The sequence below is a fragment of the Danio aesculapii genome, chromosome 20 (genome assembly GCF_903798145.1).
Source record: "Danio aesculapii chromosome 20, fDanAes4.1, whole genome shotgun sequence".
Classification (NCBI taxonomy): Eukaryota; Metazoa; Chordata; class Actinopteri; order Cypriniformes; family Danionidae; genus Danio; species Danio aesculapii.
The window spans coordinates 24720727-24746826 of NC_079454.1; the positions used below are offsets into that span (position 1 = coordinate 24720727).

At 35.7% G+C, this 26100-nt stretch overlaps 1 protein-coding gene across 7 annotated transcripts in view; it reads left to right on the plus strand.

Moving 5' to 3' along the window:
- Positions 1 to 26100, plus strand: part of palld (palladin, cytoskeletal associated protein) — a 163100-nt gene that overhangs the window by 132009 nt on the left and 4991 nt on the right. For 4 of the 7 annotated variants that reach the window (XM_056480584.1, XM_056480587.1, XM_056480585.1 and 1 more), the window contains 10 exons: positions 781 to 1386; positions 3524 to 3662; positions 5126 to 5227; positions 7301 to 7336; positions 10701 to 10919; positions 13999 to 14148; positions 16424 to 16512; positions 18684 to 18816; positions 22297 to 22504; positions 24844 to 25009. In XM_056480584.1, coding sequence (XP_056336559.1) covers positions 781 to 1386; positions 3524 to 3662; positions 5126 to 5227; positions 7301 to 7336; positions 10701 to 10919; positions 13999 to 14148; positions 16424 to 16512; positions 18684 to 18816; positions 22297 to 22504; positions 24844 to 25009 — 1848 coding nt within the window. The remainder of the gene's footprint in view (positions 1 to 780; positions 1387 to 3523; positions 3663 to 5125; positions 5228 to 7300; positions 7337 to 10700; positions 10920 to 13998; positions 14149 to 16423; positions 16513 to 18683; positions 18817 to 22296; positions 22505 to 24843; positions 25010 to 26100) is intronic. The other 3 variants (XM_056480586.1, XM_056480588.1, XM_056480589.1) reach the window with 3 other exon arrangements.

Here is a 26100-nt window from a genome sequence, read left to right on the forward strand (position 1 = left end):
TTTGTAAACGATAGTATCGTCATTAATGCTCTATCTACAATAGATAATGTTGCATGTGGAAAAGTCACTAAAATGCTCACACGTTTGTGCAACAATAAATCCTTTTATTTTAATAGTCTGTGGAGCCCTTTAAGGTTGCATACTGTGTAGAATTCATGCATTTTATGGTAGCCTATTGAACGTTTTCTGACGCTTCAGTTCGAATCTGAATCAGTTCATTTCTGCTCCTGTCAATATGATTTAGTAGCTACAACAACTGCAACCAATCTCTTAAAAACCTCAGAAAAAAAACTCACAAAGTTACATTTTTATGTGCTTACCTGATAAGACTGAAAAAAAAAAAACAATCGATACTGGAAACATTGAAACTGAATTTTTGACCATGTCATAAAGCCTAATTTGGTTGGAAAAATGCTCTTTTGGTAACAAATTTTACTTTGTATCATTTGTATCTTTATTTTAATGTATTTTTTGTTGGTCAGTTTTCTACAAAATAAACAAAAAGAATGAGTACATTTTAGGTGAAGTGACGTGCAAATACATTTCAATAATAAGGAATCATTAATTCAATTCAAGCAGGCCTATTATAACATATAAAATATAGTTGTTTTTTTTTACATGCTTTTATTTCATGGATTTGTTTTATGAATTACAGTATCACAATACTGCTTGGTATCATGATACTTCTATTGGTATAGTATCGTAACATGAATTAATGGTATCGCAACAATGCTAATTTCTGCTAGGGATGCTAAACATTTGAATTCTATTTCCTTGCAGAAACGCAGTGCAACTGAAGCAGCTTCAAGATCAGATCCTTCTAGAGCAGCAGCAGCTTCCCGCTCCTCAGGAAGTCTCTCCTCCATCTCCACCACTCCCACCTCCTCCCTCTTTCCAGGAGCTGGAGAGCAGCACCATGCAGACCAGCACCTTCAACTATGCTCGGCCCAAGCAGTTCATCGCTGCTCAAAGTCCCACAACAAGCGGAGGACCCATCGGATACAGCTCGCAGTCCTCCAGTCCACTGTCCCCAACAACATCCCACAAGCCCTTCAGCCGCGTCTCCCTTCCGCCCTTCCATCAGCAGCCGCTACTGTCCAAATCAAGCAGCGTAGAGTCTCCCAGCTCGCCTTCATTCCCGCCTCCCCCTCCACCCTTCCTCAGCTCCAGCAATCTGTCCTCTCCTGCTGGTTTACCACAAGAATTCCCCCCACCTCCTCCGCCACCTCCACCACCTGCCACGTCCAGCCCCACCCGCTCAGACACCTCCTCGCCATTCACATCCACTCCTCACTCACCGGCCGGATTCCTGGCATCTGTGCTGCCCACCACACCACCTCCGCCACCAATGAATGCATTGGGGCTGCCCAAGGGTAACGGCACAGTGTGAGTACCACCAGTCATCACAAGAATTCATTATTCAGAATTCATTATTTATCACTACACATTTGAAAACTGGTCAGGACCTCATGGTTTCACGTTTTGACTTGACATTCTGTCATTTGTTTGCATTTTTGTGACATGCATTTAACTTTGTGGATGCATTTGTCAAATTTGATTTGGTTTCTGTTACATTACCTTTTAAATGAGTTATTCGGATTAGTTGACAAACATTTTAATGTGTAAAGGAATTGTCCCCTTAAAACACTTGAAAAAACTTGAAAAAATGAAAAAATAGTTCTAAAAAGGAGCTAAAATCAACAGGACATCGGCCCTCCAGGACAGAATTTGGACTCCCCTGTCCTATGCACTTCACATCAGTGCACTGATACTAGTTGTTTCTCCTTGAAAGGAGTGCATGGTGGAAAATAAAACCAAAGAGTCCTGACCAAGCCACATTGTGTGTGTCAAGTAGAGACTGGGAACATGCTGTTTATAAAGATCCTAAATTTTTTTGTAGGTGTGCTGTTATTCTCTATACTATATGAAATCTTAGTGCCTCATAATAACACCAATACAAGACACATAGAGTGAACTTTTTGGCTAATAAGTCATTTGTAGCACAGCTCCTGCTTTCCAGCTGCATGGAAGACATGTACTGTATGCATTCTTACTTGGCATGTTTATGGAGACACAGGGATCAATGGGAGCCGAGGAACCTTGAGGGTCAGGCCTCTGAGAGGTTTCCTTTTTTTATCCACTAATCAACTGAAGTATAAAGTACACAGGTTTAGTGGAGAAGAATATTTTTAACGGAATGACAAAAAAATCATTTGCTCACACTTAAATCTTTTTAAACTGTAGGATATTCAGTGAAATACAAAAAAAAAAATGTCCAAGCTGCATTTGTCCTCATTACAGTAGTGGAAGATGATCCGTGACAGCTGATTTTTAAACAACAACATATTGGATTAATGAAAGCTTTTAGACAGATTACACTTTTAGATTTTAGTGACTTGATATTTCGATATTTCAGTTTTTTATGGTACTTTTTTTATTTTTTTTTTTTGGAACTTGAAAGTGCAGTGATGTTAATTGAAATTAATAAAATAATTTTCATTAATATATAGTACTAATAAAAATTTGCACTAATACTTATAAACTTAATTACTTTCAGAAATGACAACAGAGGAATAAGCTTCAACTAAAATGATCAATTTTAGTAAATATTATGACTGGATATAATACTATAGTCACTGCTCACCATCTAATTGAATTAAATGGGGGGAAAAGCAGCCAAGACTTTCTTTAAAGAAAAATAAATAAATAAATCTATAGAATGTTAATTTATGTTATGAATATTTATGAAGATCTGATTAGTAAATAATGACAATTTTATTTAAACAATTTATATGAATTTTAACCCCGTTACATCTCAGAATAAAGTTCTCTCTCTTATTCCCACACACTTACTGTAATCTGGCATCTAAATGTGTGTGTGTGTGTTTGTTTGGTTTATCTTCCGAAAGCCATACAGGCACAAACTGATCCGTAATGATTCTCTTAGTGTTTCTAGAGCTTGATTTGATGTTACTCATCATTTAACAATTGTCAGTAAAGATGGTTGTTCTGATGACACGAGTTTTAAGGTGTGTGAGTTTTTCCCTCAAAGCTACTGCTACCTCTTCATCTTGATTATCTTCATTATCTCCCACTACTTCATTCCCCTTTCTCTCAGCCCCCCCCTCGTTCCTGACATTCCAGAGCCAGAGAGGGAGAAAGATAAGGGAGCGCAATGGAATTTTAAAACACTCACAAACAGATAGTGGAAAATTATTCTTACTTCCCTCTGCATATGCAAAAAACATTTCCCACATTCCTCTCATTGGTTTGCACATTCATATAACACTGTATGATAAAACCTGCAGTTTTATTTGTTTTGTGTATGTACGTTAATCCTAGCGGCTACATGGGAAGGTTTTATTGACTGGTAATATAATTCTGTCACCACAGTTCCCAACGTGTCTCTGTGTTTGAAGTTCACAGATTCTGTACTTGATATAGAAACATATGCACTCTGTAAATCATCATCATTATTATATATATTTTTGAGTTATGTTTTTCTGCACTTTTTGTTAAACAGGGCTTTGCCACGTAAAACAACACCCCGTACACCTCGCATCATCTCTGACTCAGACATCCAAGGCTCTAAAGATGCTGTTATACAAGATCTAGAGAGGAAACTACGCTTCAAAGAGGAGAGGCTCAGCAATGGACAGCAGGTGTGTGTGTGTGTGTGTGTGTGTGTGTGTGTGTGTGTGTGTGAGAGAGACACAGAGGTCTTCTGTTTGGATTACTAAAGAATTAGACATCATTAATAATATTACTACCACACTAGCCTTACCATATCAGAAAATAAAGTCTAATAACACTAAATAAACCAATAACGCAAGCAAACATGTTTGATTATACAAGTATACACTATGTAAGAAAACATAAAGGGCTACTTGTATGTAAGGAGCAACTTTAAACACTTTCTTTTTGTTTTTACTGGATTTATAAAATATGGGCTTGTAAAATGTTAATATTTGTTGACGCTTGTTTTAAATTTCTAATAAAATATGCTCTTTTTCTATTTAACAAAATCCCTACATTTACAGTTTTCAAAGTGTTTTTCGGATTGTTTGACCAAATATTGGTTTCTTAACTCTATTTAAAGTTAAAACGTTGATTGTGTTGTCTAAAAAATTATATAAACATGTCTGAAAACATGCTTTAAATCTTTTTTTTTATTATTCTTATTTTAGATTTTTAAATATTTAATTTATCTTTCAATTAGAATACCAACTTCAGTTCTTACTATAATTCAGTTCTTGGTCTTTATTTTTCTTCTTGTTTGATCTAAATGGACTGAACAAAGAAATGAAGCAGAGAAGATTTCCACATATTTCAATTGGTAATTTGAAGGTATTTACTAGGGTTTGGTACTGAAACCCTATGCAACCGGTATGGATCGGACTGAATCAGAACTGCAGTTAAAGTCAAAAAATTAAAAATGAAACACCCAAAATTACATGAAACTCCTGAGGAAACGCGAATAGCCATGATGTTAATCAAATGATGTGCGATAACATGTAAAACGGGATCATAACAGGAACATTCAAAAAGCAACTCATGTAAACACTTTAATCTTATTATTGTCTAATTCAGATAAAGGCAAAATTCATATAAACATGTCTAAAAACATGCTTTAAATCTAAAATATTTGTATTTTTTAATTTTTTTTATTTATTTATTTTTGGCCAGCTGTGATTTTATGCAAAACAATTATTTAGATACTCTAGTTTTTAATTTTAATATTTGGAGGAAAAATATCAGCAGTAGTTTACAGATTAAAACAAATACTTTCACTCAATCACATAACTATAAATCATACAATAATTCCACAGGGGCTGAAGATTTTCAGATGGTTTCTTAATTTTTGTTTGTAGATTTTAGTAAAAATTTCTTTTAAATGGATCGTTCACCCCAAAAACTAAAAATGTCATAATTACCCCACATTTGTTATCCTAAAAACAATAACCATCTATTTTAACCAGCACCAAAAAAACTAACACTGTTCATTTCCATTTGCTGAATTCTTTAGTCCAGGCGACCGATTAATAATAATGCTTCTGCGTGTGAGAGTGTGTGTTTTCTCACACACTAACCCAGGCTCTGACAGATTAATCCTGCTTGCTTTCAGAGGTTAACCTATGAGGAGAAGATGGCTCGCAGGCTGCTGGGTGCTGATAATGCTGCCACAGTGTTTAACACACAACAGGTGGAGGAGGAAGCCAATACACAGGTATAAGCACACTCTCACAGTCCCACCTATACACAACATCCACACAGTAAACGGCTTGACTGGCTGTGTCCGCATACTTTTTTGAAAAGACTAGACTGTTCATTTATTGCTTTGTGGTTTGCCAGTGTGCTTGTTAATGCATTTTAATTTAGCTGTTAGCTATGAGCTCCTGCATGTGCTTGCGCGTATGCATTGAGTTAATATTAAAGTGGTAAAAATTTGGCAAGATGAGCTATTGCTGAGACATTGGTGCAGGTAAGTTTGTGAAAACAAGATTAAGGCGTTGATATAAAGGTCTTGATCATTCTGTGCTTAAGTGTAAAAAAAAAAAAAAAGTGAAATTTTTTTGCAGTGGTTTACTGTTTGCAAACATCCTGACGTAATTAGTGCATCAAATTATCCAAGCGTCCAATAAATTGGCCAATAATGGCTTGAAATTTTAATTTGGCTCGCTGAATCGTCGCCAACACCTCGCAGACGAAATTTCTAGCATGCTGAATATTCCAGAGCAGTCAGCCGACTCGACCCCACGTGCGGTCAGATGTAGTGAAGAGCTGCAGCCAATGAGAACGTTTATCAGCATGAGCTGAATGGCCGTTGTCCTCAGGAGCTCAACAGAAACGCCTGTGATTGGCCAGAATGGGCATCGATGCATTTGGTTCATTCCATGTTAACACTGACTGGAGAGTAGGCTATATTAACAGTGGAACTAGAATTACCAAACTGGTCATTTTGACCGTTCTCATATTAAACATCATATTGTCATGTCATATTTACATTCAAAGCTTCTATTGAGATATTAAAATTAAGCTCTGAATGTCTGTCATCATATTTTGAGACACCATTACCCTAAAAATATGATCTTTTTTGGTAATACGGCCTATAAATATGTTAAGATAATAGAACACGCAAAGGTCTGGGCCTTGCTTTCATTTTCACTTTCAAACAGGAGCTATTTCGTGGCACGGAATATGCTGTTTTGAAAGATATATCTGAAGTAAACTTATGTTTTTGCTATCAGAAAGTTCTGTTTATGTTAGCAGGAAGTTGCTAGGCAAAAAATGCATGCATATTTAAAGTCACAGCGAAAAGTAGCAGACATGCATGCATTTGACCAATATGGTAAATAAAGGTAGAAGTGCCCAGTTCTTTACATTTGTATTTTTTAAAAATTGAATAATCTGCCGAAAAAAACATGTAGTGTGAACTAGGCTTTAGCAATAAAATCACAGCAGTATGGTCCTACTTAAAGAAAACATTTGCCGTTATGGTGATTTTTCCAATTTAATGTTATGTAAATACTGCAATAACCAAACTCAAACTTCTCTCTATCTTCAATTCAATGTTTCGGATTGCCACGTTGTCGCAAGTACAGTAATGTTATCCCTTAATCAGTCAGTAAATAATTTGCTAACAGCCATTAGCCTAGTGCCCACTCGGTTAGACTTGTACTTAAGTTAGTCGGAATTGTGAGCATTCTTCTAGTTAAATAGTGTCCACAAATAGCTATAAGTTATGTCATATTATCTTAAGTCAGAAGCTATGATGATTTGGAGACCGATTCTGTGACCATGCCACCCCCCACCCCCCAATCATATGTAGCGTAATTCGGTATCTGCTTTATTTAGTCTTTAGTAGCCTCCACATGTTCCATGGTCTCGTAAAATAATGGTCAGACGTTATCATGCCAGGCATTGATGCTATGATGCTAGTAAATGAACATTTGTTTAAAGGTGTCCTGTAAAGAGAATCAGGGCATACCTGGGCATAGTCAAATAATAAGAGACGTCCATATTTTGAGTTTCAGACACACTTGTTTCCTCATTCTCATGTAAATTTTGCAAGTGGAAAAAGGCCTATAAGAACACAACACAGACTGTTGCGTTGCTCACAGGATTATTCATTAGCACCCTCAACATTTGGATATATAGTTCAGCTCACATTCTACGTCAACCAGACCAACACACATTGACTGTAACACGACTGTACACTTTTGTGCAGTAGGTGTGTAATCTGCACAGGATGTGACCTCATCCTCAATCCTTCCCTGCCTGTTTTCTGATCTCTCTACAGGAAGGCTCAGCTGACTCAGAGTCTGTCCCTCAAAAGGTTATTCATCCTTCTGTCTATTGCAAACCTCACGCAGCAGCCTGTCTGTCCTCCTCAGATTTCGCTCTGTCTCACCGCTCAGTTTCCCTTTGCTTCACCTCATGAGACCACCCTGTTTGTTTAATTGTGTCTCACCCCTCTGTGTGTGGTCACCCCCCCCATGTTTTGGCCGGTCACTACTGTATGTGATTGCGTGTTTACTCTTATCCACTGTGTTTCTTGTGTGTCTCTGTTTATGGAGTATTTGAGCCCTGAATAAGCACCGTGGTAAAGACCTTGACGGCGATGTGACTGTGATGAGTATTGTGTTCTCTAAGGATATCATAGAAGATATAGATTTACACTGCAGTCAGTCTGATCAAATAGGCAGTGATTGAACTGTACCAAAACTCTAGAAGGTCTGTTAAGTTATGAAAGTAAGCTATATGACCTCAGTTTGTTAGCTTAAAATGTGAAAGTGTTAGTGCAACGGTATACTGGCTTAAATTTATGTTCACCATTTGAGAATGAAGACAGAATTTGATATAGCAGTAAGTTTAACTTCAAGGAGACAAACACCTGTGTTTTTGCACTAATTTAATATTTAGCTAACAACAAATACACAATTTGTCACATTTTTGTTTTTGATTTAATAGTTTAATGAGCCATTTGTTGGTCTTTTTTTGTTAATCCACCTGTTAATGAGATAAATGCACAGCTAGTGTTTTTCAGCCCATGATAAACTTCCAGTGAAAGGTTTATGTGACTATTTGCAATTTTATAAGGCTTCTTTTACAGCATCGATGTTGTAATGTAATTACAATATATACAGTTAAATAGCATTCATTTAGTTGTTCAAGCGTAAAATAAGATGAAAGACCAGGTAACCATTAGCGGTTCAGAATCAGCAAACGAGCGTAGAAACTCCACAGTTTATTTTATCCCAGTATTTTTAATGGTCTTATTTTAAAGACATGGTGGGGGAAAATGGAATTTAATGCAGTGCTTCTTGTTCGCTATGAGACCCACTTTATATCGTATATCTTTCAGGCAGTGAAGATCACTGATTTTTATAGAAATCAGACCTTAAACTTGGCTATTTTATAATGGAAAGACTAACTGTCTGAAATTAAAAGTCCAAGTGTATATACCCCATTCAAACAAACACTGTGTGTACACTTTGGGTTAAGATTTGAAAAAGATTTATTTTTAAATGTCGTGCTAACAGAGGTTTAACTTATTATAATAAAATACAGATTTGTAATTTGATTACAGTTTAACATGGATGTATAAAATTTTAAACCTGTTTTAAAGTGTGGTTTATTCATGTGATGGCAAAGCTGACATTTAAGCAATATCACATGATGCCACAGTATTGATTATCTGTTTGTTAAGTCATGACGTATGGAGTCCGGGTCCAAGTCGCTACTCATTTGAAATATTAGATTGAGCAATTTTTAGTCATATCACTCAATTAAGTGTATTTTATATAAAATCATGGTGTACACATCAGTCTCTGGATTTACTGCATCACAGACATCAATATTTTAACAATTTATAAAAAAATTTGCACTTTCTGGCTATCAGATATTAGACATTATTATATATATTGCGATCGTGCAATATATTATTACCTTGTTACCTTTTTGTTGAGTCCCCCTATACAGTTTGATATAGTGCTTGGACCCAGAAGCTGCTTCACGTTACGTCACTCTTAACAAGCGGATTACTTAATATTTTTGGAATGAGTTCACAAAAAAACAAAAAAAAATTAAAATTGGAAGTTAGCAATAATCGTCATTTTCAAGACAGTGTCAGTATTTTTGTTCATTACATTCCTGCTGATTAAAGCAGTGTTAGGATAAGGCATTACAAGTAATGTCAGTTGCGTAATTTTACTTTTCTAAGTAACGAGTAAAGTAATGTATTGCATATAAAATGTAATGCAAGTTCAAACTTTTTTTTAAATCGATTAACTTTTAAAAAATAAACTGCTGACTTAAAATTAACGTAGTCACATTGAATCTCGCAGTCAATGAGAGGATGCATTCATTATTTTGAACACATTGAATTAAAGGAAAAAGGCATTGTCTCAATAGGCGATGATTTGACCTAACTAATGAGACAAAAAGTACAAAAGTAGCCAACACGTTACTTTAAACTTTCATTATTCTGTAAATACAGCATGTATAGCTCTAGGGTCAGTAAGTCCTCAGAGATAACAATATCCCCCCAATTTTTTAAGGTAAATGAAGGTGTTGGTTATACAGTGCATTGTTTATTGTAGAGCTCCTCAAAAAACTTCTGAATTAGAGCAAGACTCCGCAAATAAGATGCAAAAGTAATTTAGTGCATTACTTATCATGAAAAGTAACTAAGCAATGCAACTAGTTACTTTTTTTGGGGGAGTAACTCGATGTTGTAATTCATTACTTTCTAAAATATCTTTCCCCAACACTGATTAAATGCATCAATTTCCTACTGAACCCATTACATACTGGGTATTCAGAAGAAATGATGTTCATTCATTATTTGTTTTGTATATACGTAATTTTATGTAAGGAGTTTCACGATGTAAAAACATGCATTAATTTCCATTGGCCAGAGGTCATTCATGCAGTTTATCTATCACTATGCAAAAGCATTTGTCTGCTGGACTGGCTAAACAACCCCACATGTTAATCATTTAAACTAATCCATGAATTGCTTAAGCTCTTTTAAAAAAACTGCTAACATCACCATTTGTTTTGTTACTGCTAACTGATCAAGCACCAGAGACCACATGTGTCTGCTTCGCACATTTCCTACCCTCGAGTGGAGACACTAAAATGCAGATGCTTCTCTTCCTCTGAACTGTGGGAAGTGGATATGCTGTTAATGTTGTGCCGTAAATTTAAAGTGTGCTTACCACTCAACACACGTCCTTGGGCAAATAGCGGTTGTCTGTGTGTTTGCGTAGGAAATGTGCATATTCATGTACTTTTGGGAGGATGTGGCTGGACGTTCAAGAAAACATTATGGAGAGGATTGGTCCATTGTCTGCATATGTAGTTGTGTGTGTGTGTGTGTGTGTGTGTGTGTGTGTGTGTTGTCTTGCTGCAGCTGTGTGTTAAACCTACAATTATTGTTGTGATGTGTCATCAGCACACACTTTTCTCCAGATGTTCCTTCTGCCTGCAGAGTGAAATAAAAAGAAACAGAAGAGTAAAGAGACCAGATGAAAGGGCAAGACGAGTGAAATAAGAGTTGGATGCGAGACCGAATAGATTACAGGACGCAGTGATTAGAGGATGTGTGTTTGAATGAATAGAACGAACGATTGAATGAGCTACTAACTGGAGCAGAAGGTCATAAAATGAAGTCTTTGTGTTTGTTTGTGTGACAGGAGTATAAAGTGTCCAGCTTCGAGCAGCGGTTGATCAGCGAGATTGAGTTTCGTCTGGAGCGTTCGCCTGTTGAGGAGTCTGATGATGATGTTCAGCATGATGAAGATGCGCCTGGAGAGGTGGCGCCGTCTTTCGATCAGAAGCTCAAGCATTACAAGGTGTTCGAGGGCATGCCTGTGACCTTCAGCTGCAAGGTCATGGGAGACCCAAAGCCTAAGGTGAGAGAACCAGGCAGGTTAACTCTCCTAGAATATTTTGCTTTCATGTTCCTTATAAGCAGAGTTTATAAAAAAGGATGCTTCACCCTGAAATGATATTTGGAAAATTAAACAATCTCAGGCCATGCAAGGTGTTGTCACTTTTTTCTTTAGAACATTAACACGGGGACTACCTGAATTGTTTACTACTAGAATGAATAGACTTCTACTAGACTTTGAATGTAAATATGACATTTAAATAAATGTAAATATTAAATTTTAGAATGAAGCCTTTCTTTTTGTAATATATATTTTTAATATAGTAATATAATTTAGTTATATATTTGTTTACAAGTTACTACACTGTAAAATAAGTTGATTTTATTTAGAAATTTTAAGGCAATCGGTTTCTTAATTTTTCCAAGTAGTGTAATAATTTTAAGTTAGCATAACTTAATAAAGTAAACTTTAGGACCGTTGACTCAAAATAAGTAGCTGTGTTATCTTATTAGTGTTCACATTACTAGAAAAAGATTAATAAACCGATTGCCTTAAAATTATCAAGTAAGCTGAACTAAAACATTTAAGTTAAGACAAAAACCAATACCTACACTTCTAAATCAATCAATGTCAATCAATCAGGCATCACATCAATCAACTTAAACAGTCTGTACACATATTTAAACATACAGTTATTACTTTCTCAGCATGAAAAACAATGCAACTGACATTGTAAACATTTAGCATCCGCGTATTGCAAAAAAAAAAACAGTATAACACTTTATAACAAGTAATTTTCAACCAAGGTTTAATGTAGTAGTAGTAGTAGTAGTAATATTAATAATAATAATAAATAAATAAATGTATATAATATTATTATTATTATTATTATTATTATTATTATTATTATTATTATTATTATTATTATTATTATTATTATTAATAAATATTTTATAATATCATTATATTATATAATTATACAAATATTATTGAATTTAATAATGTTAATATATTTATACATTTTAAACATCAAGTAATTGAAAAAGCTCTCAGATTTAATATGCTTATGTCTGATTATGCTTAAATTTTAAATCTTCCACATGTTTCCTCAGTTCCCTTATCACCATTCTCTATCATTAACATGCTTTTGACACATGACCACTCAAAAGTTTTAAATACATATTACTTTAAGTCAAGATTACTTTAATCTATTTAGTTTAACAACTTAATGTGCTAAAAAGTTGGGATTGCTTCTTTAAATATTGTAAGGTGAACAAACTTATTCATGATAAGCTAACTGCACTTAATTTTATTAGTGGGAACAGCTATTGCTTTTTACAGTGTAGACAGCCAGCGAAGGTGTGTATCAGATGTTTAGGTGTAGAAAGCAATTTTTTTTTAAATAACATTGTAAGGATGAAATACACACATTTAGGAAAGGTCAGGGTATTGTAGTTGTATGTTTTAACAAAGGTCAAAAGTAGATTTTTCTAGTCTTAAAGAAGTTTTTGTTTTGCTGAGATGCTGGTTCTTCATCATGCCAAGACATTGACTACTGGCAATATGAAAGTCATAAAAATGTGCATTTATATATTTTATATTTATATATAAACAGGGGGGCTAATAATTCTGACTTCAACTGTATGTATATACATATTTATATGTATGTATGTATGTATATACATGTGTGTGTGTGTGTGTATGTATGTATGTATATACATGTGTGTGTGTGTGTGTATGTATGTATGTATATACATGTGTGTGTGTATATGTATGTATGTATATACATGTGTGTGTGTGTATGTATGTATGTATATACATGTGTGTGTGTGTATGTATGTATATACATACAGTTGAAGTCAGAATTATTAGCCCCCCTGTTTATTTTTTTTCCTCAATTTCTGCTTAACGGAGAGATGATTTTGTACAACACATTTCTAGGTCTTAACTAGGTTAATTAGGGTAACTAGGCAGGATAGGGTAATTAGGCAAGTTATTATATAACGATGGTTTGTTCTGTAGACAGTTGAAAAAAAAAATCTTAAAAGGGGTTAATAATTTTGACCTTTAAAATGGTTCTTAAATTAAAAACTTCTTTTATTCTAGCCGAAATGAAACAAATAAGACTTTCTCCAGAAGAAAAAAACATTATCAGACATACTGTGAAAATTTCCTTGCTCTGTTAAACATAATCTGGGAAATATAAAATTCAAAGGGGGCTAAATATATATATATATATATATATATATATATATATATATATATATATATATATATATATATATATATATATATATATATATATATATATATATATATATATATATATATATATATATATATTAGGCAAAACAAACAAAATTAATATCTATAGCTACTGATGATGCATTGTGAAGGGAAACATTAAGGGATTATGGCTGGGTCACAGCCCCACTGTTATGCACACATGTGATTTGTGAATAAATATCTAACATAATTATCTGCAAGTTTATTTGAACGATTACTAAATGAAAGAGTGTGTAAATCAGTGTGCATGTTCTTCAGAATTAAAGCTTTTGTATCTTGCATTCATGAAACCTGTTGAGATGGGTTTTTTATTTTTATTTTATTTACTTTAAAACAATCAAAAAGTGATCTGATCCATTTAACCACAACTGAACACAGTCTACATCTGTTAAACTTTTATCCACTGTGCTGGCAAACTTTTCTGGGCACTTTCATGCAAAAAAAGTATTCTTATTAGTGTATATTATTCTGGATGTTTATTATGCTACAGTTAAAGACAGTGTACAAAAGATCATACAGTACATGTTGCGCTGAGTATTTACAGGAGAAGACACTGGAATGATGGGATTGGTGGTGGAGTTTATCATCTCTAACAAGGATGGTTTCTTCAGAAGCTCTGCTCTGCTTCACCTCTGTGATTCCTTCCATATATGGCCGTCTCCCTTTCATTGTGTTTCTCTCTGACCACCATGAGGCCACTGTAATGACTGTGTGATGACAGCAGACTTGCAATAACAAGAGCCATGAAAAAGAGGGAAAGAAAAGGGACTGTGGTCCAAGCGTTGCATAACCTTGTCTGTATTTGTGTTTGCAGGTGTATTGGTTTAAGGATGGAAAGCAGATCTCAAAGCGCAGCGAACATTATCGTATCAGCCGTGATCCAGACGGCACATGCTCACTTCACACAGCAGCCGCTTCACTAGATGATGATGGGAACTACACCATCATGGCAGGCAACCCAGCGGTGAGATTCACACTCTCAGTAGAACAAACAAATATAGTATTGTCAAAAAGTTATTTGCTTAGGGTGCTTTTTTATGTTCTCTTTGATTTGTTCGTTTTTGGAGTGAGTGTTGTTTTTTTTTTTTTTTTCATTGTTGGGGGGTTGTTCAGGTTTATTATGTTTTGTTTTTATTTGGTTTTGTTAGGAGTTTTGTATTTTTAGCTTTGTTTTATGTGTGTGTAAACTAGTTTTGTTTGGGTTGCTTTTTGGACTTGTTTGGAAGTTGTTTTTTTTTGTTTGTCTATGTTGTTAAAGTTTAGTTTGGGTTGTTTTTTATTTGGTTTGTATTTATTTTAGTTTATTTTGTTTGTTTAATTCTGTTTTGGTTGGGTTTGTTGTTTTAAATTTTTTTTTGTTTCATTTTGGATGTTTTTCTTTTTCTTTTTATTTTGTTGAAGTTTTTTTCTGTTTGGTTTGGGTATTTTTATTTTGTTGGCGTTTCTCTTTGGTTTGGTGTTTTTTTTATTTTATTGGAGTTTTTCTCTGTTTCGTTTAGTGCTTTGGTTATTTTGTTAGTTCTGGTTCGTTTGGTGCTTTTGTTTTTATTTTGTTGGAGTTTCTCTTGTTTGGTTTTTATTTTATTGGAGTTTTTTTCTGTTTCGTTTGGTTTGTTATTATTTTGTTGGAGTTTTTTTCTGTTTCGTTTGGTTTGTTATTATTTTGTTGGAGTTTTTTTCTGTTTCGTTTGGTTTGTTATTATTTTGTTGGAGTTTTTTTCTATTTCCTTTAGTGCTTTGATTATTTTGTTAGTTTTTTCTGTTTCGTTTGGTGCTTTGATTATTTTGTTAGTTTTTTCTGTTTCGTTTAGTGCTTTGATTATTTTGTTAGTTTTTTCTGTTTCGTTTGGTGCTTTGTTATTTTGTTAGTTTTTTCAGGTTTGTTTGGTGCTTTTGGTGTTGGAGATTTTTGTTCTGTTTTTCTATTTGGTGCTTTGTTTTTTTTTTTATCTTGTTGGAGTTTTTTTTCTGTTTCGTATAGTGTTTTTTTATTTTGTTGGAGTTTCTCTTTTGTTTGGTGTTATTTTATTGGAGTTTTTTTCTGTTTGGTTTGTTTTTATTTTGTTGGAGTTTTTTCTGTTTCGTTTGGTGCTTTTGTTTTGTTCGTTTTTTTCTGTTTCGTTTGGTGCTTTGTTGTTTTGTTGTGTTTTCTGGTTTGTTTGGTGCTTTTGGTGTTGGAGATTTTTGTTCTGTTTTTCTATTTGGTGCTTTGTTTTTTTATCTTGTTGGAGTTTTTTTCTGTTTCATATAGTGTTTTTTTATTTTGTTGGAGTTTTTTCTGTTTCGTTTGGTGCTCTGTCATTTTGTTTTAGATTTTTTCTGTTTCGTTTAGTGTTTTTTTTTTATTTATTTTTTTTTTTTTTACTTTTTGGAGTTTTTTTCTATTTCATTTAGTGCTTGGTTTGGTGTTTTTTTTTTTTTTCGTTTTTTTTGTTTGATTTTTGAGTTAGATTTTTGGGATGGTTTTGATTTGTGCCTTTTTTGTTTATTGGTTCTGTTTGGGTTGTTTTTGTTTTGTTTATGTCTTTATTGGTAGTGGTTGTTGTTTTGAGATTAGTTTATGTTTTGGGTTTTGGTCTCGTTGATTTTGTTTTGGCTTAATTTGTTTTGTTTCAGTTTGATTTAGATTTTTCTTCTGTTTTTGGCTTAGATTTGTTTCGATTTTGTAACTTATTAGGAACTTCTACAAAGTAATAATTGACTGTCAATGTTTTTTAAGTCATCTGAGCCAAGTCATCTACCCAAATTGCAGGAGTCAATTTTTTGCTTGGAGTAAAAAATAACTTCATGTGTAAATATTTCCTAAGAAATGTTTAGATTTCCTTTAGAAAAATGTATGATTTCTAGTTTATCCAAGTTCATTTAATAGCTATATTTCTCTTTCATACACATTCTCTCTCTCTCTCTCTCTCTCTCTCTCTCTCTCTCTCTCTCTCTCTCTCTCTCTCTCTCTCTCTCTCTCACACACACACATACACGTACTCTAAGTGGCTTGGGAGCTTGACCAGTGTTTTGCTGGAGACGAATAAACAGTGGTAGTCAGGGGGAAGTGACTGGCCAGATGCAAGAAAATTTGTAGAGCCTTTTGCAAGGGACACAAACATTCAAGCTTAGCCTGACCACAATCCAGCCCAGTCATCTATACAGTCATCCACAAACACAAAGCTATGCATCTTATCTGCCATTTGCCTTTCATTTGAAGAAATTAAGATACTATTGGTTTCTATTTTGTCTCTCAGAGTCGAGTGAGTTGTACTGGAAGGATGATGGTCCAGGCTGTTAACCAGAGAGGGAGAAGTCAGCGCTCCACACCTGGACATATTCGCAGGTATACACTGCTTAACATTACAGCAGGTCCAGGATTAGGTTTACTTTCTGGGACTGGCACTAATAGAGGGTGTATCCCATGTAAAGGACACCTGTATGTTTTCTTCCAAGGACTATTTAAGAGATCTTTAGTGCTGAATGGAACGTAAATCTTTTTCAAAGGGTGGGGTTTCCTCTGGATAATATACCTGCCTATTCAAGCTTTTGAGCTCTTTGTATATTTGATGGACAGAGGCAGTGCTGTGTGCCAACCTTCATTCATTAAACCTAGATATGGTTCCCTGTACATGATGTAATCAGAAATGTTCTCCAAGAAAAGCATTAACGTGTTTGTTTAGTCTGTTTTCTACAAATGTGGTACACTTTGGCATCATATTACTTTATTCTCATTGCATTTCATTTATTTTTGAAATGCATTAGAAGTACTGTTATCTTTCTATTTTCTTCATATCAGATAGACGTTTTATTCATAGAGACTTGTAAGTTGTTTCTATCCATCACTTTAAAATATAGATTTTTGGCCTGTCCCACTTTGTTTCTCCCCATGAAAGTTGAAAATTCTAAAACAATAATGGTCATTTAAAAAAACTAAACTGAAACTATAATTTATTGCTTCCTAACTAAAATGCATCCAAAATTAACCCATTTGTGCCCAAATTTTTAAAACTGGTTTCATGCATGTAACCTTGTTAATAGTGTTCTATATGAACATGTTTTGTATTTGTTTTCTCCAGGTTTTTGATTTTTTTTTTCAAGAAAATTGTAAAATGACTGCTTTCAAAAGATCTATTCATAAACACATTTATTATGATTAAAATTAGAAAACTATAATAAATGAACCTCACAGCATTTTTAATGTCTTATTCTCTTAATTACAGTAAAATTCCAAGGGTAGAGAGTATTTGGTCGCACACTAAAGAGTTACAGCAGTCAAAGAAAAAAAAAATCAAGAGTCAAAAAGTAAAGTAAATAATGGTGTAAATACACAAAAGTAAACGCATACCACAATGGTGTCATCTAATAAAACAAATATTTTCAGTAAATCTCACTACACACTTTTGTAGACATCTAACAGAATAGAATAGCTTAGTAATTAAGTAAAGCTGCTGATTCTGTTTGTGGAGTTGTTTAATGATCTTGATGAGCTGAGATTTTGAGAGATTTAATGAGTTTTTAGGCCATGTCCACACGTACACAGGTATTTTTGAAAACAAAAACAGTTTTTTCCCCTCATTTTCTATAAAAACACAGACCCTTGTGCTTTTGAAACTCTTCACCCTGACAAGAGGTTTAAAAAAAATTGGTTTTCAGTGACCTGATATTGTGTTTTTGTGTAGAAAAAAGCTGCAATTTAGACAATACCCATGTGTGTGGACAGCAGGGCTTAAGGTTGTGACTGAATTTGGTTGTAGTTTTGTGTTTTTCTTCAGTGATTCTGCTTTTTGACTGCAGGACTTTATTATTCCCTAAACAAGACCAATAACCTTGATTTATTAACTTATAGCACATTATTTCCTAATTCCCCATGGTATTTTCCCACCGGCAACTATAGTTCCAGCTTAAACATTTGACAAAGCATACAAAAAATAATTCTCTTGAAAGATTTGTTTTATTTGGATGCATCTAGAGACCTTCATGATTGTTGAAATACATTTGTGAACAAAAAATAATTTTAAGTCATTTTAGCCTTTGTTTGGGAGGGTTTGCCTCCATTTTACATCCTGGAATAATGGTTAGGATGCTGAAGGCCTCATGTGACAGGAAGTAAATCAATTCCTTTTTTTCTTTCTTGAAATCTTTTATTTGGTTGTTTGCTTGCATGCCATTGAGAAATTAAACATGGATAACATGTGGAAAATGGCAACTATTAACTTCGGCTAATATAGTTGCCAGTGGGCTTAAATGGGTTAAAGGATCCTATAATAATGTTGCTAATCATTTTAATATAAAATAAGTCATGGGTTGTTGACTGTTTTTACAACATCAACACCATTATACAAAGTAAAAGTTACACTAATGTAATGTAATATAAGATATAGTGATTATTCAAAAACAAAAAGAAAGGAAAATTAAAAAAATTAAAGTAATTAAAGATAAAATGAATGAAAATAAAGAATGCTATTAAAATCCTAAAGTTATAATGACCTTAATTATAATCTTCCCCCCTCCTAGACCACGCTCAAGGTCCAGAGACAGTGGTGATGAGAATGAGAATATTCAGGAACGTCACTTCCGCCCTCATTTCCTTCAGGCTCCTGGTGACCTGATTGTGCAGGAGGGTAAACTGTGCCGCATGGATTGCAAGGTGACTCACTTTAACACTATACACGACCGTAATGACCATTATAAACACAGAGGCTAAAAATGTGTGTGTGTGTGTGTAGTCTAGAAAGCTTTCTTCTCCTGCACTCTGAAGGAAAGAAAAAACATTTAGAGTTGATGTTTCATCACTTCTGATAATGATGAATGGGCTCGAGTGAAGAGCTGGAACTCTCCTCCGTTTTCTCTCTCTTTCTCATAATATTGAGTTTTCTTCTCTCAGATGTGTTTCCACTGGCTTAGAGCTGTCTCTGAAGACTGTCCTCTGTTCCTCCCTCTGTCTCTGCTGATGTTTTGTCTGTCCCATATTTCTTCCTTTCCCTTCAGTTGCCGGCTTTCTCATGACCCGCTCTTTTATTTTAATATTCTGTCCTCTTTACTTTGACAGTGCACTTATTTCTCTGTTTTTGCACGCATTACACAAATTTGGCATCACATTTATATTCACACAAGGGATAACATTTATATTTGACAATATTTCTACGCTCACTGGTCACTTTATTAGGTACACCTGTCCAGCTGTTCGTTAATGTAAATTTCTAATCAGCCATTCACATGGCAGCAACTCAATGCATTTAGGCATGTAGACATGGTCAAGACGATCTGCTGCAGTTCAAACCGAGCATCAGAATAGGGAAGAAAGGTGATTTAAGTGAATTTGAACGTGGCATGGTTGTTGGTGCCAGATGGGCAGTATTTCAGAAACTGCTGATCTACTGGGATTTTCACGCACAACCATTTTTAGGGTTTACAGAGAATGGTCTGAAAAAGAGAAAATATCCAGTGAGAGGCAGTTCTGTCGGCACAAATGCCTTGTTGATGCCAGAGATCAGAGGAAAATGACCAGACTGGTTCGAGCTTATAGGAAGGCAACAGCAACTCAAATAACCACAGGCTCACCAAAATTGGACAATAGAAGATTGGAGAAATGTTGCCTGGTCTGATGAGTCTCAATTTCTGTTACAACATTCGGATGTTGGGGTCAGAATTTGCCTTGTATCAACGGTTCAGGCTGGTGGTGGTGTAATGGTGTGGGGGATATTTTCTTGAGACACTTTGGGCCCATTAGTACCAAATGAGTCAATGCCACAGCGTACCAGAGTATTGTTGCTGACCATGTCCATCCCTTTATGACCACAGTGTACCCATCTTTTGATGGCTACTTCCAGCAGGATAAAGCGCAAATCATCTCAGACTGGTTCTTGAACATGACAATGAGTTCACTGAACTCAAATGGCCTCCACAGTCATCAGATCATAATACAATAGAGCACCTTTGGGATGTGGTTGAACGGGAGATTCGCATCATGGATGTGCAGCCGACAATTCTGCAGCAACTGCATGATGCTCTTATTTCAATATAGACCAAAATCTCTGAGGAATTTTTCTAGTACCTTGTTGAATCTATGCAACGAAGGGTTAAGGCAGTTCTGAAGGCAAAAGGGGTCCAACCCAGTAATAGTAAGGTGTACCTAATAAAGTGGCTGGTGAGTGTATTTGCTAATTGCAAGTCAAATTTTGATAATCTTTTTTATTATTGTAGTTTTGTTATCAAATAAAAATTATTATGAAATTATTTACTTAACTAAATATATTTGATTATGGTATATATTATTTCCTCCTATAAATTTTTGCAATATAACAACTATTACACAAGAATTCACAGGAATTGTAAAATTAGCATGTACATTATTACATAAAAACAAATACAAAACAAAACTATTACACGTTTCAAGGCCAGTAAAATTCTTTGTCAGGCAGGGACTTTTTCCTCAAGTGACCAGTGTAGAAAGATGTTTTAATACCTGCATATACATATTTTACTTCTTTTTATTCTAATAAGAAATGGGCAAACTTTATACAAAATGGCTGTTTTATAGAGGGTAAATCTGTCATTTTTAGCTAAAGTCAAAATGCATTACTTTAGTGACCATTTATTTAGAAAAAATTCACAATATTAAGTTGTTTCAGATCCTGTTTGAGGAAAATGCATTTAGATTTTCTTTTCTGCCGCTTTTCTATATATATATATATATAATCTAATATCCAGGTGGATGCTGCACACTAGTGGTAGTTTGGAGAGACCCCCTCATAAAGTTTTACACCGCTTTGGGTGTATGGCAAAGCACTATAAATGCACATTACATTGCAATTGCATTACAGATTACATATTTCAGTTCAGTTCATTCATTCATTTTTTTTTTCGGCTTAGTCCCTTTATTAATCTGGGGTCGCCGCCACAGCGGAATGAACCGCCAACTTATCCAGCATATGTTCTACGCAGCGGATGCCCTTCCAGCTGCAACCCATCATTGGGAAACTTTCACACACACTCATTCAAACACATACACTACGGACAATTCAGCCTACCAAATTCTGAAACGCATGTCTTTGAACTTGTGGGGGAAACCGGAGCACCCGGAGGAAACCCACGCCAACACGGGGAGAACATGCAAACTCTACACAGAAATGCCAACTGACCCAGCCGAGGCTCGAACCAGTGACCTTCTTGCTGTGAGGCGAACGCTCTACCCACTGTGCCACCATGCCCAATCCAGTTCAATTCATCTTTATTTATATATATTTTTGTAAACTGAAACCGTCTTAGTCCAGTTTTCAGAGTTGAAGTTCAGTTCAGTGTGGTTCAGTTAAATTTCACTGCTGAAAGTCCAAACACTGAAGAGCAAATCCACCCAGCAAAATCCATATTTCTCTCTCTTATATGTCTAACCATAGTCTTGCATTATATTTCTGCCTGCCCATCAGCTGCACATGTCAGAATAAAGGCTCACTGTGCCATGGAGGGCTTCACATGCTATAAAAAGGCCCTGATCAGTAATGCACTCATGCACAGAGCCCTTAATGTCAATGGTATTTATAGCACTGATTTATTTCTTTGGCTTTGAGACTTTCAAACTTTCCAAACCACAAATGTCCCTAGATGCAGTTCAGAAGGTCTAAAATCAAAGTGCCGTTTTCTGCTTGTTCGCTTACACAGGCTGTTTTTTTCTTCAATAAAGGCTATGAACACACTTGACTTTTGTGTGTGTGATAGAAACGATAAGCATCACACAGGGAATATGCACACCCATGGGAACTCGATAATGTCATGCACGTTCTCAGAAAACATCTCAACAAATGCAGATCTTCTCCGTCCACCCTCTCAACCCCTGGTGTAAATTCATGAGCAAACTCGTAAACAAATGTAAACACACAGGCGCAGTCACTGGTGGTCTGTCGCTGGCACACCTTCGGGTGGAGCAGGTGTTGTGTTTCTCAGGAATGTGAAAACTGAGCTCGGGTATTGTGCACGGACCTGCTTCCCATGAGAACCACACTCCAGACGTAAACGCTAACATTACAGTTGACGATAGGCTTGTAATAAAAATATTTACGCTTTTTTAGAAAGAATAATTGTGGAGAGAATATGTCGAATTAAAACATTTGGATTTGTGTTTTATTCATAGGTGAGCGGACTGCCAACTCCTGACCTCATCTGGCAGCTGAATGGCCAGACCATCCGTCCAGACTCCTTCCACAAGATGCTGGTGAGGGAGAACGGGGTTCACTCATTGGTCATTGAGCCGGTGACGAGCAGAGATGCAGGAGTTTACACATGCATCGCCAGCAACAGGGCTGGACAGAACTCATTCAACCTGGAGCTCATTGTTGCAGGTACTTCAGCTTGGAATACAAGAGTCTGTGCTAAGATGTCATTTGGGATCAAACTGACATAGAAATAATAAGATGATGATGACTGAGTGGTGGTTTTATTTCACTACACTCCAATGCATCATATCCTCCTTTTTACTCCACTATTTTACATGCAACATGTCATTCTTAGTTCATTTGAGCTGTAGCAACAGTCACCGACTCAATAGTGTTGCTTGATTCATGAATAAGGTGATTCTTTTCAATTAACCTTTCAAATCAGTATTTTCAATCAGACTGAATGATTCATTTGTGGGTTGAATTGATCTTTTTTTGCATCAGTTATTGAGTCAACAACCCACTAAATTGCATGAACTGGTCAGAACAAGTCTGCAGTTAACTATTCACTGATTCAAATGATTCTGTCTGAGCAAGTCTCTACTTGAAACACTGATTCACATAAATTGGTCAGAGCAAGTCTGCAGTTAACAGTTCACTGAGTCAAATGATCCAGTTAGAGCACGTCCACAGTTGACTCACTGATTCACATAAACTGGTCAGAGCAAGTCTGCAGTTAGCAATTTGTTGATTCAAATGATCCAGTCAGAGCAAGTCTCAAGTTGACTCACTGATTCGCATGAACAGGTCGGTGCAAGTCTGCAATAAGCAATTCATTGATTCAAATGATCCAGTTTGAGCACGTCTGGAGTTCACTCACTGATTCACATAAATTGGTCAGGGTGAGTCTGCAGTTTACAATTTACTGATTCAAATGATCCAGTCAGAGTGGGTCTCTACTTGAATGACTGATTCACATGAACTGGTCAGAGCAAGTCTGCAGTTAGCAATTCACTGATTCAAATGATTCAGTCAGAGCAAGTCTCTAGTTGACTCACTGATTCACATTAAGTGGTCAGGGTGAGTCTGCAGTTAATAATTCACTGATTCTAATGATTCAGTCAGAGCAAGTTTCTACTTGACTTACTGATTCACATGAACTGGTCAGAACAAGTCATCAGTTAAAAGTTCACTAATTCAAATGATTCACTCCGAACTAGTCTCCAGGTATTGACTCACTGATTTAAATGATCTAGTCAGATAAACGGTGTATTCCAAATGGGATATTCAAAACTTCGGAGTGGAAAAATCATGGCCGCCATATTGATGCATCGCTCCAAAGTGCTCAAAACTGGCTACTTTGAAGGGCTCTTTGAAATGAAGGATTTTGAAAAATACAATTGATGGAAACTTCAGGCCATGTTCCTTTAAACAGGAAAGTTGTTTGGTGTCACACACTGCACACAATTCGGAAGTTCTCATCCCTGTTTTCTAATCCAAGGGTCACCAATCTTAGTCCTGGAAGGCCGGTGTCCCAGCAGAGTTTAGCCTCAACACACCTGCCTGGAAGTTTTAAGTATACATAGTAAGACCTTCGCTGCGTCCCAAATCGAATACTTATGCACTATTCTACGCCATTTTGTAGTATAAATAGTGTAAGAAGTGCGTTTACACTGAAAACTCTAAAAATATTAAGTGCACTTTAATTACCCGGATGATGCACTCATTCAGCCGATTAAAAAATGAAGTGTGTAATGATGGACACTTCACGCACTCAACGACTGCAGCTTTGCTCACATAGCGGAAGGGGCGGAGCTATTATGTTGGATAACTTGTATTTATTTTGGATGGTGAAAGCAAAATTTTCCTACGAGAGGGATTATAGTGCCTCCTGAAGTGAATGCGGTTATACACATGGCAGGTATTATTTGATGGTTTGGTCATTTATTTCACTGATTTGGCAACCGTCAAATGTCATCAGGGAAACGGTTTGACTTTTCACTTAGTAAAAAAACATTAGTGCTCCATTTGGGACAACACTACATACATATACTTTGCTGTTGAGTGTGTAAGTGCATAAGTACATAGTGCATGAGTGCATAATGTATAGTGTGCCATTTAAGACGCAGCTCTTGATTAGCTTGTTCAGGTGTGTTTGATTAGGGTTGGAGCTAACTCTTCAATATACTGGCCATCCAGGTGCAAGTTTCTGTTCTAATCGCTTAAAAGGGACCCTCCGAATGGATTAGGGCATAGGGATGAGCCCTTCTGAAAAGAATCCTGTGGGAGTCTCCAGTTAATTCAAATGTTCCAGGCAGATAACAATCCACTGATTCACCTTAACTGGTCAGAGCAACCCTGCAGTTAACAATTCACTGATTTAAATGATTCAGTCCAAATCTCCAATTAACGACTCCCAATATAATGTCACTTTTGGTCTACTTTTTTTATTTAAAATTTAAATTAATTAAAATTAATTTGATATTAAAATGTGTATATGAATAAATATTTTTTTTTCTTTTCAGCCAAAGAGATGCATAAAGCTCCGAGTTTCATTGAGAAACTCCAAAACACAAGTGTTGCTGAAGGTCACCCTGTGCGTCTGGAGTGTCGCGTGTCTGGAGTCCCATTCCCACAGATCTTCTGGAAGAAAGAGAATGAGTCTTTCACTCATAACACAGACAGGATAAGGTACAAGATCTTAACCAATCACAGCCCTCCCGCATATAATACATAAGTTACCTGTACTGAGTAATGACCTGTTTATTGACCTCATAGTGACTACGTTTACATAGACATTGGTTATCGAATTATTTGCCTTAATCTAATCAAGACAATAATAAGATTAAGGCGTTTACAGGAGTTGCTTTTTGAATGTTCCTTTCATGATCCCATTTTACATGTTATAGCACATAATTTGATTAATGTCATCGCGTCAGCACGCTATCCACATTTCCTCCAGAGTTTCAAGTAATTTCGGGTGTTTCATTTTTAATTTGTCGGCTTTAACTGCAGTTTGGCACTTTCACTTTCATTCAGAAACATTTCATGCATGTCCCCCGTGACAAACGAGATATTGATGCAACTATGAACTGCTAAAAGAGAGTTGTTTTAATGGAAGTTAATACCGCACGCTGAATGGAAGAAAAAAAAAACTCCGCTTTTCACGATGCAGGTGTCTGTAGTCTGCACTGACTCGGTGGGTGCAGAGAGTGTCAAACCCTGTGTGTGTGTGTGTGTGGACTATTCTATCGCAAAAAAAGTCCTACATGACGGTAATAGTTCGATTAAGGTGTTTACATGTCTGTAATGCACTTCAATAATGTGACTAGAATCGGCAGACTCCACATGTCCTAATTTGATTTCTCTTTAGTTTGATTATGACCTTAATCAGATTAAATTAATCTAAAATCGCTGTTTACATGGTAGACTCTTAATCGGAGTATTGTCTTAATCGCATTAAAACTAAATTATTGGTGTCCATGTAAACGTACTTATTGATTAAAAAAAAAAAAAGTGTTCTCGGGCACCGTGTGTTTGTATATGGCAGCTTTTGTTAGGCTGCTGTTTTAAGTTGCTATATTTGTGTAAACAAACACACACACGCACACACACAGATGAAAAGACTCTTGTAAAAGAAACACAGTAACATATGACAGGCACTACCGTCTGCGCCACCTCAGAGAGCAGAACAGCCTCCAGTCACATCGTTTGTGGATGTTTGTTCACGAGGATTCAAATGTCAGTAATATGCTCATGCAGTCTGGAAAAAACCCCAATAC